The sequence below is a fragment of the Eschscholzia californica genome, unplaced genomic scaffold, assembly GCF_041429995.1.
Source record: "Eschscholzia californica isolate CP2 unplaced genomic scaffold, dmEscCali1.0.p SCAF_2, whole genome shotgun sequence".
In the NCBI taxonomy this organism is placed as follows: domain Eukaryota; kingdom Viridiplantae; phylum Streptophyta; class Magnoliopsida; order Ranunculales; family Papaveraceae; genus Eschscholzia; species Eschscholzia californica.
The window spans coordinates 57,430,554-57,447,161 of record NW_028238309.1 but is presented as its reverse complement, the minus strand read 5'-3'; the positions used below and the strand labels follow the sequence as shown (position 1 = coordinate 57,447,161).

Here is a 16,608-nt window from a genome sequence, read left to right as displayed (position 1 = left end):
TGGGATATAGAAGTTATGGAGATGGATAAGGCTCAACTAGAGGCTAGAGTTATATATTGATTTTGAAAAGAAAACAACATGGCATGTATATATAGAAAGAAGACATGACATTATACTAAATGAATATAAAGCCTAAAGAGAAAAGAATATAAAAGTTGTAAGTTTCTAACAAACAAAATTTTAATCGTTCTTGATGTTTTGTGTATTTAAGGGTTGCATACACTTTGAGGCAAAGCACAATTAAATTATCTTAAGGCTTGTCTTGTCCGTCGACCTTTTCCTTTGCACTGAACCATGGTAGGCACTATGCCTACTAGAAACCAGAGGTATAGAGACTAGAATTGTGAATCTAAAATTATTCATCAACCATTACAATGGAAGTCTAGCTTCAACTTTATTGAATACGTCTTAGCAAGAGAAGTGCTTCTTTAACACCATTCCTACTAGAACTTACATATATAAGAACTAGAATTGTGAATCTAAAGTTGGTCGTCGACAATTTTAAACAAAGTCTAGCTTCAACTTTATTGAATACGTTTTAGCAAGAGCAGTGTTTCTTTCAGATTTTGACGTGAAAACAGACGTAGTGTCTTTCTAATCATGTATTTTTATGAACAACTTTTAAAAAACCTTAATCAGGGCATAGAAAGTAACATTTAAGGTTGTGAGTGGAACTCCCTTGTAGCAAGTCCCATTAAACATCTAGACTCAATCAAATGACCAAGTCTCAAAACTGAAAATGAACTATTGGGGTTCTAACCACATCAATTTGAGAATCCAAACCTAGCAACTTTAATAGCTTCCAAACTATGGGTAATCCAATCATCAAACACCACACAAACTATTCTAGTCTTTGGTTTATATTTCCACACGTGTACAAAATCCACCTCAGAGTTCAAAGTCCCAACTAACTCAAGCACATGTGGCAACTAAGATGACTCATCTTCAATCTTTCTCCAAACCAAATGACAACTCCTCTCTCTCTCATCTCACAACTTTCTCTCTCTACTTCTTCTTCTTCTTCTCCTATGCTTTTCAAAAACCTTCTCTCTACTACTTCCTCTCTTCATCACTTTCTCTCTCATCAAAACAAACTACTTGTACCCAACAAAAGGATTGTATTTTCTAACCCTTTGTTTCTCTCACTAGACTCATCTTCTAGACGATCAATTCATTCTATTAGAGTTCTATCAATGGGTGATAAAGGAAAAACTGTTACACCATCAGTCTCACCAACTCAATCTCATAATCATACTCATACTAATCGACTCTCTATGGAACATAGTCCTTATCTTCTTCAACATGCTCATAATCCGGTAATAATGACTTAAATTTGATTCTGGGTTTTTGTATTTAGATCAATTTAGGGTTTAATTGATGTTCAAAATGGGTAATTTCATAGGTTAATTGGTACCCATGGGGTGAAGAAGCTTTTGAGGAAGCTAAGAAGAGGGATATCCCAATTTTCTTATCAAGTAAGTCACTTTCTATCTTTCTCTTTCTTTCTCATTTATGTTTAGTAGTTCAATTTTTTTAATTGATGAAATTTTTGGGTTTTGTTTTGTGGGTGAATTCTTGTGAGAAGTTGGGTATAGTACTTGTCATTGGTGAGTGATTTTTCTTTAAAAAATTCATATTTTAATTGAATTCAAATCAAAGAAATGGGTTTTGATTTAAACTGATGTTTGTTGGGAATTTATTTGTTAAAAGGTGTTATGTGATGGAAGTGGAATCATTTGAGGATGAAGAAGTAGCAAAATTGTTAAATGATTGGTTTGTTAGTATCAAGGTAGGTAAGAAGTTTTCTGAAATTCTAGGTTGTGTTTGATAGCAACGAAATCTATTCGACATAGAAATCTGTTCAACTCTATAAGTTGTTTGGAAGTGATTTCTTGGGGAGTGCAAAATAAGTGTATTATGTAGAAATGTTAAAACCCCACCATACTTTTTGTCATAATTTTAAGTTAAGGGACTAGTCTATTTCTTTTGAACCACCTACTTCCACGAAAATGAAGTCCCCATCTACCTATCAAACACAACCTAACTTCATATTAAGTCTTGTAGAAAAAAAAAATATTGCTTTCTTGTTTTGGTGGTTGGTTCTTATGGTTAGTTTGTGACAGGTTGATCGCGAAGAACGACCTGATGTTGATAAGGTAAGTAATTAACTAAGGTAGTTCATTTTTTCGTTCTTTGTTTCTTCTAAAAGTAGGAGTCATAATGTTTGTTTTTGTATGACTCGTTGATGGCTGATTTTGGGTCCATTTAAGTCTGACAAGTCACATGAGTCAAATTTCATACAATAAAAGGGCATTACTTAATTCTTAGTTAAGAAAAGATTCTGTCCTCTTTTTAGAACAAATTCTAATACTTCAGTAATTATGTAAAACTCTTTCTATCTATCTCATATCTGTAGGTATACATGACATATGTACAAGCATTGTACGGTGGTGGTGGTTGGCCACTGAATGTGTTCCTCTCACCAGATTTGAAACCTTTAATGGGTGGAACTTACTTCCCCCCAAATGACAAGTACGGGCGACCGGGTTTCAAAACTATACTAAGGTGAGACTAGAATTACATCTATTTTCGTCTATACTGGTGATAATTAGATTGTTTTCACCAAGAAAACAAGGATATAGAAAGAGTAATGCCACTTTCTTTCTTGTCGTGCTCATTTACTGTTAACCATTTGGCTTTAGGAAAGTGAAAGATGCGTGGGAAACCAAACGAGAAATGCTAGTTAATAGTGGATCATTTGCAATAGAACAAATGGCAGAAGCATTATCTTCTAGTGCTAGCTCCAATAAACTTACAAGTGGTGCAACTCAAAAAGCATTGAATAAGTGTGCCGAACAGGTGAGTTTCGTTATTTAGGCTCCCATGTTTATTCCTTTAATTTTTTGGCATATTCGAACTCAGGTTTCTACTCTTGGTGTTCTCTCAAGTGAAATTATACAAACCAGCCTGTAATTAATCCACTTGAGTTTGGGAGAATTGGTGTTGCATCCGTGTTTAAAACTACAAATATTCACACTTAATTTTGCAAATTTTATGTAGATTAACGATGATTTGGTTTTTCACAAGATATTCGGCTCTACAGACTGAACTTACATGGTTAGAGCTAGATTTGAGTCCCTCATTTCAAGATACTCTTCTGTTGACGTCCCTGAATAAAATGAGAAGTACTGAGTTCTAGAGGTCCTGGTTTGGTTGAAAAATTGTCGTCTATTAAGTCTCCAAGGAAACAGACACATTTTATGTGGCCTATGAGTTTATTCTTGTAATGTTTTTTTTTCGGGTGGAATCGAGTCGCAGAAAGTTTTGCCTACCCGAAATTGTTTTTGTGTTTATCACATCTGAAAGCAAGTACCTATTTTGTCAGTTAGCTCGAAGTTACGATGCCAAGTTGGGTGGATTTGGCTCTGCCCCGAAGTTTCCAAGACCTGTCGAAATTCAGATAATGCTTTACCAGTCAAAGAAGCTCGAGGAGGATAAAAAGTCGAGTGAAGCATCAAAATATCTACAAATGGTGCTTTTCAGCTTGAAGTGTATGGCAAAAGGTGGCGTACATGATCATGTCGGAGGTGGTTTTCATAGATATAGTGTGGATGAATATTGGCATGGTAAGTTACAGTTTAAGTGGTTTTATTTCGAGTATTTTGTTACAGTTTGAGACTTTTGAGTTACGTTTTTTTTCCTATTCGTATACGTGAATCAATATTACTTCTCTGAAGTTGGATGTTTATTGCAGTTCCCCATTTTGAGAAAATGTTGTATGATCAAGGGCAGCTTGCTAATGTCTATTTGGACGCCTTTTCTATTACAAAAGATACCCTTTACTCGTATGTTGCTCGAGATATTCTAGACTATTTGAGGAGAGAGATGATAGGACCAGAAGGCGAAATATTTTCAGCCGAAGATGCAGATAGTGCTGAATTCGAGGGTGCCCCTCGAAAAAAGGAAGGAGCATTCTATGTCTGGACGAATAAAGAGGTTCGCTCACTAAACAAGATCCTTCCACTCTTGATACCCTATAGAATAATAGTTGCATTCACTTTGGTTACTTTTGATCTTTGATTTGTTTCTCTCTCAAGGTTGAAGATATAGTAGGTGAACATGCAAATCTATTCAAAGAACATTATTATGTAAAGCCGTCGGGTAATTGTGATCTTTCTAGAATGAGCGATCCTCACAAGGAATTTGATAGTAAAAATGTGCTGATTGAGAGGAACGATGTTTCTACTATGGCATCAAAATTTGGCATGCCCGAGGATGAATACTTTGACGTATTGGGAAAATGTCGAGAAAAGCTTTTTCATGTGAGAGCAAAGAGGCCTCGGCCACATCTAGATGATAAGGTATATCTGAGTTTCTAATTCCGCCAGAAATATCTTATATTATCCAAGATAAGAAATATCGAGAAGTTACAGTATCCACACTTTTTAATGAATCATGTGCTTTTCTAGGTAATTGTTTCGTGGAATGGGCTTGCAATTTCATCTTTCGCAAGAGCTTCTAAAATTCTCAAGGGGGAACCTGAAAGTGTCAGGTTCGCTTTTCCTGTTGTTGGCTCCAAGGTAAGAATTCATTGTTCATATTTTACATCTTTTGATCTGCAATTACGAATTTTCTATTTATGACATCTACTAGTATTGAGATTATGTGTTTTCAACTACATTGATGCGGGTTCATATAATTTGTTCGTAAATCTTGGTTTATCCCTTTGTAGCCCGAAGAGTACTTAGAAGTTGCAGAAAAGGCAGCTTCCTTTATCCAGAGGCGGCTATATGATGAACAAACCCAACGACTCCACCATAGTTTTCGAAACGGGCCAGCAAAAGCCCCAGGCTTTTTGGATGACTATGCCTTTCTAATTTCTGGGTTGCTAGATGTGTACGAGTTTGGCGGAGACACCAAGTGGCTATCATGGGCTATTAAACTGCAAGATACCCAAGTATACGATTAGTCTTTTCCCTCTCTCTGTCTCCCTCTCACTCATCTATTTTTCTACGACCTACTGACATGTCTATGCAATTTGTGCATCCAGAATGAGTTATTTCTAGATCAAGAAGGGGGAGGTTACTTCAATACCCCAGGAGAAGACCCATCTGTTCTTCTTCGTATGAAAGAAGATCATGATGGTGCCGAACCTTCAGGGAATTCTGTATCGCTAATTAATCTTGTAAGGTTATCATCTATCGTTGCAGATAGCAAGTCTGAAAGTTACCGCCGAAATGCAGAACACCTTCTGGTGCGTAATTTTCCGACTCTGTAAGCCCAAAACCATTTTCCCGTTTAGTATTTATGGGTGTTTGACCTGTGAGTTTGATCCAACAGGCGGTTTTTGAAACAAGATTGAAAGATATGGCGATGGCTGTTCCTTTGATGTGCTGTGGTGGTGATATGCTGTCTGTTCCTTCGAGGAGACAAGTTGTACTAGTTGGCCCTAAACACACTGTGGATTTCAACAATATGATGGCTGCTATATATGCCTCGTATGATCCAAACAAAACTGTAAGTTTGGGGTTGCTTTCTCTTGAAATGGTTGTGCCATTTTTCCCCGTTACTGTTACGCATTAGGTCTTGGTTGAGACTGGTTCATATCCATTTTAGTACTTCTCTTCATGGATTTATTTCCGTTAAAGTTGACCACCACCTTCTTCGGTTCTTTCAAAGGTGCCGAGGGAGTCAGGGGTAACTCAACTCATGAAGCGTCCTATGAGATTGCCTTGTACATCAAATCTTGTAGTCTTTTCATTTCAAAAACAACCCTAAACTATTGGATTGCTATTATATCCTAATGTCTTTGTTATATATTGAGGTTTTTTTTATCTTTACTTGCAGGTAATTCACATAGATCCGAGCAACAACTTAGATATGGAATTCTGGGAAAGGAATAACGAAAACATTGCTCAAATAGCAAAGGGTTGCCCAGTAACATACAAGGTCACAGCTTTCGTCTGCCAAAACTTCAGTTGCAGTGCTCCCGTTACCGACCCTGGTTCTCTAGTAGCCTTGCTCGACCCAAAATCTCCTCGAACTTGAAAACAACTTCTCTTTTTTGAACTTTAAAGGTAGAACAATCTTCTACTTGAGGGAGTTTTACTTTGTATTACCAAAACGAGTAGTCTTTGGCTTATGCGTTATTTAGGTATCGAATACCACTTTTATGTAGTTATATGTGCTTATACAATTTTACAAGTTAGTGGGATTGAGCGTTTGGAAGATGATGTGCTTTTTCTAGATCTTAAAAACATTAAGGTTGGCTGTTTATTGTAGAAACCTATCATGAATCTATTCCTCTTACCTCAAGAAGAAGAGGATTTACATCCTACTTACGTTTATTGAAGATGGAAGCGTTGCCACAGTTTGCAGTCTAAACCTAATTATTGTTCGAATAATTGCATGTTCTTTGACCATCATCAGGAAATCGGCTCTTTGATACGATTTACTTCTATGAATAGCAGTGTAAAATTTTGCATTACCAAGCTCAATACAGTATTTAGGGTTAGGTAAAGGAACTGCGAACACCTGAAGTGAAAAATGGGAAAATGAAAACTGAAACATCTCTTAATTTACACACCTCTTTCTCTCTCTCTCTCTTTTAGCCTTTGTATTGTGAAAAGACTGAACTTAAAATATGAGGTTCATAATCCAATCAAAAACTCACAGAACAAACGAGATCATCCGACGAGCCCGTATACCAGTTGAGACCAAGCAGAACAGCCGAGACCTCTATGAAGTTCGATTTGTTCGACTACCAACCGTGGAAAGTAAGTCTTCCTCCTGAGAAACTTGTTTTCTGAGTTGATCCCAACCTATCCAAGCAAGAATTTGAATACGTCCGTCAAAGAAACAATGCCTTCCACTCGCTTGCTTCCCGCTTCTACTATGATAACACGTCTTACCCCTGAAAATGAGAAGTGTCAAGGAATCCGTTGTTGGGTTTTAATAAAAATCAGTCTTAGGACCCGAGAGAGGGATGATAGATAATACCTGAAGTAGCTAATCGTTCCATCACTTTGTGCAGAGAATCTGTTCGTAAACACATATGACATCTCTGTCCGTCAAAGAACCCAGAAGGAGAACTTGCATCTTGGCCCGATTGTAATGCCTACAAAGGGGCAGAAGGGGAAAGAGACAGAATAAGGTTTGGTACAGTGTTGCTGTGAAATATTCCGGTCTCGCAAGTAATAAATAACTTCTTAACATGTCAAATTTGCTAGTATTAGGCTTCCCTAAACATATGGCACCCCAAGTCCCTAACATAATTATTATAACTGAAACAAACAGCGCTTTCATAGTCTATACCTGTTGAATACTTAATTCATCTAGACGGATATGTGCGTAAACTCGGTCTTTAGCCAAAGCTGTGATATCGCTGTAAAATAAAGCACAAAGAGAATATTGCTCTTCAATATGGACAAGAACGAAAGACAGGTAAACAGGTTTTAAGAACGAAAATTCATTTAAAATAAGTGATTTGAGTACCTTCGTGAGTAAATATCCAGTAGCGAGTCATTCTCGTCCACAATTGGTATAGAACTAACTTGAGCTGCAAATGAAAGTGGAATTGTATAATAAGAAAATGGTTAAGAACATAATATGCCAGATAATCGCTAGCGGTAAACTAATCAAAATTCCACATTGCATTTCTTGAGTCTTGGCTGATCCTGTTGCAAAATTTTAGAATAGTTTCTCGAAGAAATTGCCTCACTAAATTGGCACTTACACAAGAGAAAAGCAAGATTATCTGAAATTGACAAGGCCAAGAAGAAAAGCTTCAGAGTTTCAAGCAGGGTATCAATATCTAATAGTAATAAGGAATCTTAAGACTAAAAATTAATGTGTTTTGAGTAAAATATCATGTTTCAGCATTCACAAACTAGTAGCTAATGCTTCTGATTAATGGAAACATGAAATATACCTTGAAGCAACAAAAGAAAAAAAAAAAGCCTCAGAGTTTCAAGCATGGTATCAATGTCTAATAGTAATAAGGAACCCATGTAATGAAAGGAAACATGAAATATACCTTGAAGCAACAAAGATAAGGCAGAACTAAGGGGTGCATTTGGTCTCAACATTGCTAGTGGCCGCCCATTTGGTTTACCGATTTTAGGAACCCAGGTACCCAAAGGAATTGAGCAAATTGGTTGTTGCAAGATGGGCAAAGAACTAGATGAATGTCTAAAGTGTCTGCAAATACCTGGAATTTCAGAAGTAAATTTGTCAATCAAATATAACTGGCCAAATCATTAGACTGGTATATAAGAAAATGACTTACACTTCAATATTCCTGACAGTGAAGCAAGATGTAGTAGCTGCGGGAAAGAACCATCTTGTGAAGAAGAATGGACAATTGGTACGGTGGCCACATTACTTCGCAAAAGTTTTAAGGAGACATCTTTCAGAGAATCATATGGTCCAGCCTGCACATATTAGAAACAGTAATGTCAGAGAGCAATATCTCAAAGTCATATGCCCCTGAACTGAGAAGAGACACCTGCTCCGTGCACTTTGGCCACCAATTCCTTATTATGATGAATTATATTAATCTGCAAAAACTTGGACCTTTAAAGTGGTCACTGAAATGTTATTGGAGGACGGGAGGCACTCTGGCAACACATACATGGTATTAAAGCGATAAGGAGTTCTAGGTTCCAGAGGAAACACATACTTGGATTAGGCGCCTCGGAAAAGTTCTTCCATGCCCATCAATTTGCCTATCAAGATGAACTTTTCCCTCTTTCCATGCAGATATAGTATGTGTTTCAAGCTCTTCCTCTGTTAGATTTGAGCCATGAGTCCCTAGCTGCAATTGGAACGTTAGTTGTCAAGGTCTTCCTTCTTTAATTTACAGAGTCCCAGCTTCTAAAAGAACATATCCAGAGAAGTGGGCCAATCAAAATTTATTAATCTCATGGAGAAAGCAAGTTAATTAGTGCTAGAAATAACTCTTTCCACATACCTCCCTCAAAATTAAGATGAAGTCTATCGCACTAAGGACTCCAACAAATTGTCCGTTGCAAAAGTCCCATAGAGGAGCCACAGGAATTCCCTGAAAAATTGTAATTCAGATTGGAATATATCCAGCTATTTCCCTAATTCGAATGAACATGAAGACGAGCACAAGATAAAGCGAGTCTAGCTAAAATGTTTAGATGAAAGCCACACAGATAACTGGAAAAGATTCCGCAAATTGCTGGCATATAAAAACGTCAAAAGAATGTATACTCACTGACTGACATATAATATGATAACATAAACCTAGAAGCCACATCCATATTATAGCCTCTTATTTTTAGAGTGGTCGAATTTTCTAAGATCTGCATATAAATCATTTCCATTTTCCTGGATATCAAACAACCTTCTAATTTAACCGTGAAAGGTGTCATCAACGAATAATTCTAAATACGAAAAAGTATAAGAGATAATGGGAAGTTCATGTGTAACCACCATCACCATTTGTGCCTTGGTTTTCAAATTCACTAATGTGCGTGGCTAGGCAATCTCATCGTAGAAATTAAGAACACATTATATGTAATTGATAACAGAATATGTAGTCTTACAACCCTTGAGTAACCTTAAATAATACCTGCTCATAGAGAATATGAAATGCTTGTTTCACGGGTAAATTGACATCCAATGCAAGAACCTGCAATCAACAGATTTTTTTAACAAGAATTTGAATTTACTCATTTTAAGTAATTAAATTCAAAATAATCATGAGGGAGAAGCATCCACACCTTGCCGGACTCAGGAAGCAACTCATAGGCTGTATGTGTGGACAAGAATACCGAAATACGGTGACGAGAGAGCTCCAAATCAGCTTCAGAAACTCTTGGCACAGCCTCCAGAAGGGTGCCATCAGATAGTGTTACCTATTCAATACCAAAATAGAATAATTTGAAATCCGTAGTAGCTCATTAAACACGATGAGTGAAAATGGAACACAAAGAATGAGTAGTTATTTTGCTAAAGATCTAACTAATTTTTTGTCCTTGAGACTACGGGCATAAACTTAAATGCAACAAGGACATATTTAACTCAGGTATCACTCCTGACTCCTGAGGGGAGGAAGTCAGAAATCTAATTACCCATGTCCCATCCTAACAATTACGTTTTACAGTTTTCCGATTAATTTAAGTAGCATAATCTTTATCTATAGCTACTAAACAAGTTATGCAGCAACATGGGCCCTATGCAGCAATCTGTCCCCACCTACAAGGTTACAACCAAATAGCTTTCCTGTTTAGCATTATGTATCTGATTTGTTGATTTAAAACGACCTTTGAAATGATTGAGCATGGAATTTAAGTCACAGAGGCCGCAAACAGCAAAAAAGCAATCATTTACCTACCATGCAATCAAGGCTACACAGTAAGGTACAATACAGCAACTGTTTCACCAATACAACCCAAAGCAAGACTCACCAGACGCTGAAAGGCATCATTATCGACGTCCATGTTAGATCTGGACCCAGGAGTCTCTGGACTAAAAATTGCAGGGATTGGTTCAGGTTCCCTGGCTAACAGAACAGTGTTCACAACCCCATAGTCTGGAGCAGTAACAAAAGGTTGAGATTCATCATGCCGCCATCGTCCGTCAACGTAAAATTTGTACTACAATTCAATGCAAAATGATGAAAGAAGATCAATTACATGCATCTCTATAAGAGGATTTATTGATGAGTACATGGTATTAACAGTCATGTTCTTCTAATCCAAGCTAATGCTAACAAAGCACGACATAAGAAAGAAAAAGTTAGATATTAACCTGATGATATCCGGGTGTTAAGCTGCAAATAGCCTGAAATACAGTGGGGCAACCCTCAACTGGAGACATCGGCAAATGCTCTGACCACCTATCAAAATGAATTATCAATTACCCATCTAAGGATTTAAGAAAATTCACACTAGTAATCGATCAAAAAGTACTACAATCATGATTAAGGGTACTAATTGATCAAAACAAGTCTAAACAAGGAATGAGAAAAACTCAGTCAAATAAGGCAATAGTTAAGAGTCTTCACCTTGTGAAAGACCCAGAAAGATAAACACTTCTTCCTCCATAAGGCCATACGAAACGTGTTGGAACAAGAACAGGACTTGAAACACCACTGGTTTCCGGTACAGAATCCATACCCGACGAAAACATTTTCTAAAATATTTCACTAAATCCTTACAACCCAAACTTTGACTAATCCTTCTTTTTTTTGGTTTATACACTAAGCAATTAGCAAAATCCAATTCAGATAACTATCTTGCACCAATATCTTAACTCTTCATCTCCTCAATTTGTCAAACAAGGAATTAAATTCAGGTCAACTGAGAATGAATCCCGTGGCTAAAAGCAATAAAGTTTTAGCTTTCTCTTAAAGGGATCCTCAACCTTAGAGGACCCCTAAATAGTTATACATTTCCAACCAGAAGATTAAAATCACTATCCAGAAATAATTTGTAAAAACCTAATCGAATTTACCCAATACCCAGAAGTTTTTCAATCTTTCAAACAACTCCAAATACTCCCAGCAATCATCAAAATTCTTCTAGTACTGTACTTAACAAATCCGACCTCTACTTCTCCCAATACTCAAAGAAAGAATCAACCATTCATCTCAAACCCTTTTTGTCCAAACTCCTGCAAATCTAATAAATCCAAAAGTTAAAGTAGAATCAATGCAACTTCGATCTAAACAATAGAAATTTCAATGCAATCAATACATATATAACCCTAGAAATGAATCAGAAAAAGAACCCTAAAAACGAAGAACCCTAACCCTAGAAAGGTAGATGAAAACTTGAGGGAGAATGAGATAGAGATCTCATTGGACATTCCACATCGTTGGATCTACCCGAAGCTCAACTCAGTGAAAAAAAATTAACTAAAATGACTTCCCAATCAAAGAAGAGAAAGAAGAAATTTGGAACCCTAGAAAATTGAAATTGAACCAACCAGAAGAAGAATAAAAAGAAAAACAAAAGAGTAGAAGAAAACGAGATGAAAATAATCGAACAAGTTGATTGAGAGAGAGAGAGAGAGAGAGAGATAGATAGAATCTAGAGAGAGAAAGTGGAGAGAGTGAAAAACGGGCAGCGGGCAGAGAGAGATGGTAGAAACTAGAAATTTGATCTAACGGTCGATACTTCATTTAATAGAACTATGGGTCTTTAATCAACGGACATAAATACCTAGATTAAAGTTTTATGATGGGACCGGAATTTACGGGCAGACTCCGCTACCACCGGAAAGAAGGTAGTTTTTGTTTTAGAGAGAGAAAGTTGTGAAATAAAATTTTTGATCACATCAGGTTTGTTTCTAAAAAGAGGAATCTATTTTAACTTTGATGTATACGTGTTCAATTTTAACTCGATATGGTATATACTTGTTGGCTGTTTTGTCCAATCAAATTTATTCGAAAAGTGAATTAATTAGGGTTTTGGTGAGGGGTGATGTATAGGATCATTACTCTGCACTCGTGGCACTGACTAAGCATGAGAGGGCTCTAGACCTTTTATAGTTTTTTACCAAGAGAGGTTAGCCCAAGGTTTGTCCTCTTTGTCTTAATAACTTGATGGGTTATTTGAGTTTTGACCCCTAATAAGTGACAAACTAATAAAATCCCACATATGAAAATCTTGATCACTCGTGGGGCTGACTAAGCATGAAGTGCTCCTACGAAACTTTGGATCAGAGGGTTTTCGAAAGAAACATAAAGACAATGGCCATTGAGCAGAGCCGTGACTGAGAATTTGAGGGTCCTGGGCGAAACTTAATTGCGGGCCTTTCGTACAAAAATAAATTACGAGCAAAAAGTTGAACACAATGTAAGATGATGAAAATCATAGATGATTCACATGTCTATTCATGTATTATTGGTTTTCTTTTTTTGAAAAAGCACTTAGCATTCTATTCCTTGAAAAACACTTCAAAAATTAACGAAATACACCAAAGGTAACAAAATGGTTAAGACAACAAAGTCTTGTAGTGGAGCAAAAATAAAGATTCAAAAGGTAGAACTTTGGACTTGAACCCGTGTCTGCTTCATGGACATCAATCACCCTTTTCAACAAAGCTAGCAGTAATTAGATGATCAATTAGGTATTGCATAAAATATAACCTTTAAACTATGGCCCTTTTATAGGAAGTAGGCCCTTTTGAGGTGGGGGCCCAGGGCGGACGCCCTTCCCGCCCCCCCTCAAACACGGCTCTGCCATTGAGAAAGAGAAAGATAGGGAGTGGGTAACAGAGGGTGGTCAACTAATCTTGGGCGTCGACTGGTTGAAGAATTGGATTGTTAGTATGTGAGACATAAATGAGTTGCAAAATCAAAATTAAATGGGAGTCAAAATTTTTTTACACATTCATAATTAATTTAATTCATCTATATATTAATAACGGAGGAGAGTATCTTTCCCATCTTTTCAATGGTTAAAATTTGTGCTTCCACGTGTTGTCTCTAACAGTTGAGATTTACTCTATCGAAGTTTGAGAGTTCAGATTTGATTAAAATTCATCCAAGGATTGAGATTATGAGAAATAATATCTTTTCAAAAATCTCACATTTCTTTGGGAAGACTTAAAGGTATTTTATTTTTGTAGGCGTCTCATTTACATATGGATCTCTTAAAACTTTAGCCTCTGAGGGGTGTATATAGCTGCAATGTGGGGCGCATGTAGATCAACTTCTTTCTTTCTCACACCCAGACATCTCATTCCCTATCCTTTTTTGAATTGATGTTAAATCTTTCATATGTCTGTATTAAGTTATAGAAATTTTGAGTGAAGCCAACTTCACGTGACGCAGTTGATAAAACTGTTTGTGCCTAGCAGACACGGATTGTACCATCGTTGTCTTATAAAATGGGTCGGAGACCCACTTTACTAGTTTCTTCGGTGAGGAAGTCAAATTATTGTTTGGTTAAGATCTACACACTTTTAACAATGTTCCTCGAGACAATACAAATCATTTCAAATTATTACAAACTATAATACTGGACGAGGACTTAGTCTGTGAGCCGAAACCCAGCTAAAATGGCTGACTCCGATTGAAAAAAGATCGTCCTAATTTGTGATGGGCACTACCTGCCTGATCCGCTAGGTTTGGTGGGCAGGCTTGTACCTCCCTTAAAAAGCTTTACTCGAGAACATAACCAGACCAATACAATCCAACTCATAAGAGCCATCTGATTAGTGAGGTGAGGACTCCACTGTAAGATTAGAGAGCCAAGTTTTAGGTTTGTATATAAAATCTTTGTAATTTTTCTTACTAACCAAGTGAAAGAGGAATAAAGAGTACAGTAAAGAGAGAGAATTGGAGAGGTGTTTTCAATGGAAAAACTTTTTTATCTTTGTCTTTTCCTTTTAATGTTCAGATTCATGGCTGAGAATTTTGGGGCCCGGGCGAAATTTGTTGTCTTTCGTGCGACAAAAGGATTTACAAAAAAGTTTCGAACAAATGTCAAAAAATTTCTCAGTAGATAAGTGAAAACCATTGTATTTGAGGAAATAAGTTATTTAAGTCCCGGTACCTGTTCTTAATTTGAAACCGGGAAAGCCTGAAATATTCCCGCTTTCCTTTTCATTCTCGAAATTTGTTGCTTCGATTAATGTAAACGTTGGAGAATGGAAACATGTATCTTTTCGAACTCAACTTAAGATCTAGCCACTTTGTTTTTTGGTGTTCATGAGATTTCAAACTAATTCTGTTTTAACTCGAAAGAGGTGGGTGGGCTAGAGAAGCTGACGTTGGACAGCTTATACGACAATGCTCTGAGATGGACTGGCCAATCGCTGCTTAAACCCGTGGGAGCCCATGCCATTGAGTAGTTGACAACTAGTGCCCCAAGACCCGTAATTTGCTTCAAATACGGTGTCTGCACCGACTTCTTATACAGATATGGCAGCAAAGAAACAGCAACAACAAGCTTTCATGTTAGCAAGTTAGCAACATCAACAACATATGATGATGTTGGGCCAAAACAAGACCAGTCTTTAAATCATTTCTTCCCAACATATGGTGCCACGCTCCACCCATATGGCTCATGAATGCCTGTTGAAATTTCCCACTCATCCTTTCTTCCCAACATATGGTGCCACAGCTCAACCACAAGCACCCCTGGTTGGACCCAGGAGGATGAGGCCCAAATTTAAATTTTTGGTCTCAACCACCTTGTGGTTGGAGACTCGCCCTCTTTCCTCCCGTAAACTTCCTTCTACTTCCCAACACAACTCTCCCGTCTCTCTCTGATTCTTTCTCTTTCTCGATCGAGCGACAATAATAGTGAACAATGAAAGTAGCAAAATTCATCTCCCAATGGGAGATAATAGCAGTTTAAAGATCCACAAAAATTCATCTCCTAACCCAAGATGACAAATGTAGAAAGATCCATCCAATATGGATTCCACAATATCAGTTGAAGTCAAAAATTAGGTTAAGGCCAAAGGTTTGTCCCCCTTGTCTTGATAACTTCATGGGTAATTGAGTTTTGCCCCCTAATTGTGATCAACTAATAAAGTTGACCCACATATGAGTATGAAGTGTTGGCATGAAAATTTTCACTTGGGGGGGTTTCGAAAGAGAGATAAAGATGATGGAGGTTGACAAATACAAAGATTGGGAGAGGGCAATAAAGGGTGGTTAACCACTCTTGGGGGACGACTGGTTGAATAACTCTTAAAGACATAAATGAGTTACAAAATCAAAACTGAATGGAAAGGTTACACATTCATAATTAATTTAATATTCTTTTTTTTGTTGAAATAATTAATTTAATATTCATTGTCTTATAATGAATGAGTGAAAAACCCAAAAATCTAAACCCTAATAGGAAAAAAAACCCACTCAAAATAATAATGTCAAAAAGACTCATTTTCTGAACATTTTTCAAAATGTTGACGACACATGTAATTGTGTTGTTAACAAGACAACATATTTTTTCATAGTTCCATTTTTACCCTTATATGTTGACAACATATATCATTGTGTTGTTATAAAATGTTGACAATATCTATAATAATGTCCCGACTTATTATAAAATGTTGGCGACATATATAATTATGTTCTTAACAACATATATAATGTATTAGTCAAGATATTATTTGTTCGTTAACGGATTTGTTAAATACAAAGGATAATGTGCATAACATTTTAATTTTTGTAAAGGACAAATAAAAAATGATTTAGGTGCTGTTTGTTTTTTTTATTTTTCAGATCTGAAATCTGAATTGGAGTCCAATTCAGATTTCAGATGTTTGTTTTTTTGTTTACAAAAATCTGGAATTTTGACTGAATTATTTTTACATCTGAAAAGGCTGAATAGATGCCCACTCATTTCAGACTTGTTTTAAAGTCTGAAATGAGAGACCAACATCTGAAATCAACCAAATGACGAGAATAACCCTGCGAATATTGGAAATCTTTTCTTCCATCTTTTTACACAACCTACCAGAACCACCACCGACCAGAACCACCACCACCGACCAGAACCACCACCGACCATAACCACTAACAAAAAGAACCACCACCACCACCACCTTCTTCCTTCTCTCTCTATCCGACCCTCACTTTCTCCTTTTCCTCTTTACCCTAACAAACATAAGAAC

General features: G+C 36.8%; 2 protein-coding genes across 5 annotated transcripts; one reads left to right on the top strand and one right to left on the bottom strand.

Annotated features, from left to right (window-relative positions):
• Positions 1-820: 820 nt before the first annotated feature.
• Positions 821-6,228, top strand: LOC147559439 (catalytics). Its single transcript, XM_086661333.1, has 15 exons — positions 821-1,316; positions 1,403-1,475; positions 1,586-1,607; positions 1,711-1,789; positions 2,124-2,156; positions 2,417-2,565; positions 2,703-2,859; positions 3,386-3,626; positions 3,755-3,996; positions 4,098-4,361; positions 4,470-4,580; positions 4,733-4,957; positions 5,051-5,254; positions 5,341-5,517; positions 5,848-6,228. Exons 1-15 carry the CDS (start codon positions 966-968, stop codon positions 6,046-6,048), a joined length of 2,529 nt encoding a protein of 842 aa, XP_086517459.1. The 5' UTR covers positions 821-965; the 3' UTR covers positions 6,049-6,228.
• A 227-nt stretch (positions 6,229-6,455) lies between these two features.
• On the bottom strand, positions 6,456-12,357 carry LOC147559438 (sucrose nonfermenting 4-like protein). 4 transcript variants are annotated; one of them, XM_086661334.1, is made up of 14 exons: positions 11,783-12,357; positions 11,036-11,643; positions 10,780-10,867; positions 10,437-10,625; positions 9,750-9,884; positions 9,599-9,658; positions 8,972-9,061; positions 8,681-8,815; positions 8,288-8,432; positions 8,036-8,209; positions 7,495-7,558; positions 7,315-7,384; positions 7,000-7,117; positions 6,456-6,913 (listed from the first exon to the last, which is right to left on the bottom strand). In XM_086661334.1, exons 2-14 carry the CDS (start codon positions 11,158-11,160, stop codon positions 6,822-6,824), a joined length of 1,485 nt encoding a protein of 494 aa, XP_086517460.1. In that variant the 5' UTR covers positions 11,161-11,643; positions 11,783-12,357; the 3' UTR covers positions 6,456-6,821. The 4 variants fall into 4 exon arrangements, with proteins under 4 accessions (XP_086517460.1, XP_086517463.1, XP_086517462.1 ...); XM_086661337.1 differs by having other exon boundaries at positions 11,036-11,651; positions 12,195-12,357; XM_086661336.1 differs by having other exon boundaries at positions 12,195-12,355.
• Between the last annotated feature and the right edge of the window lie 4,251 nt (positions 12,358-16,608).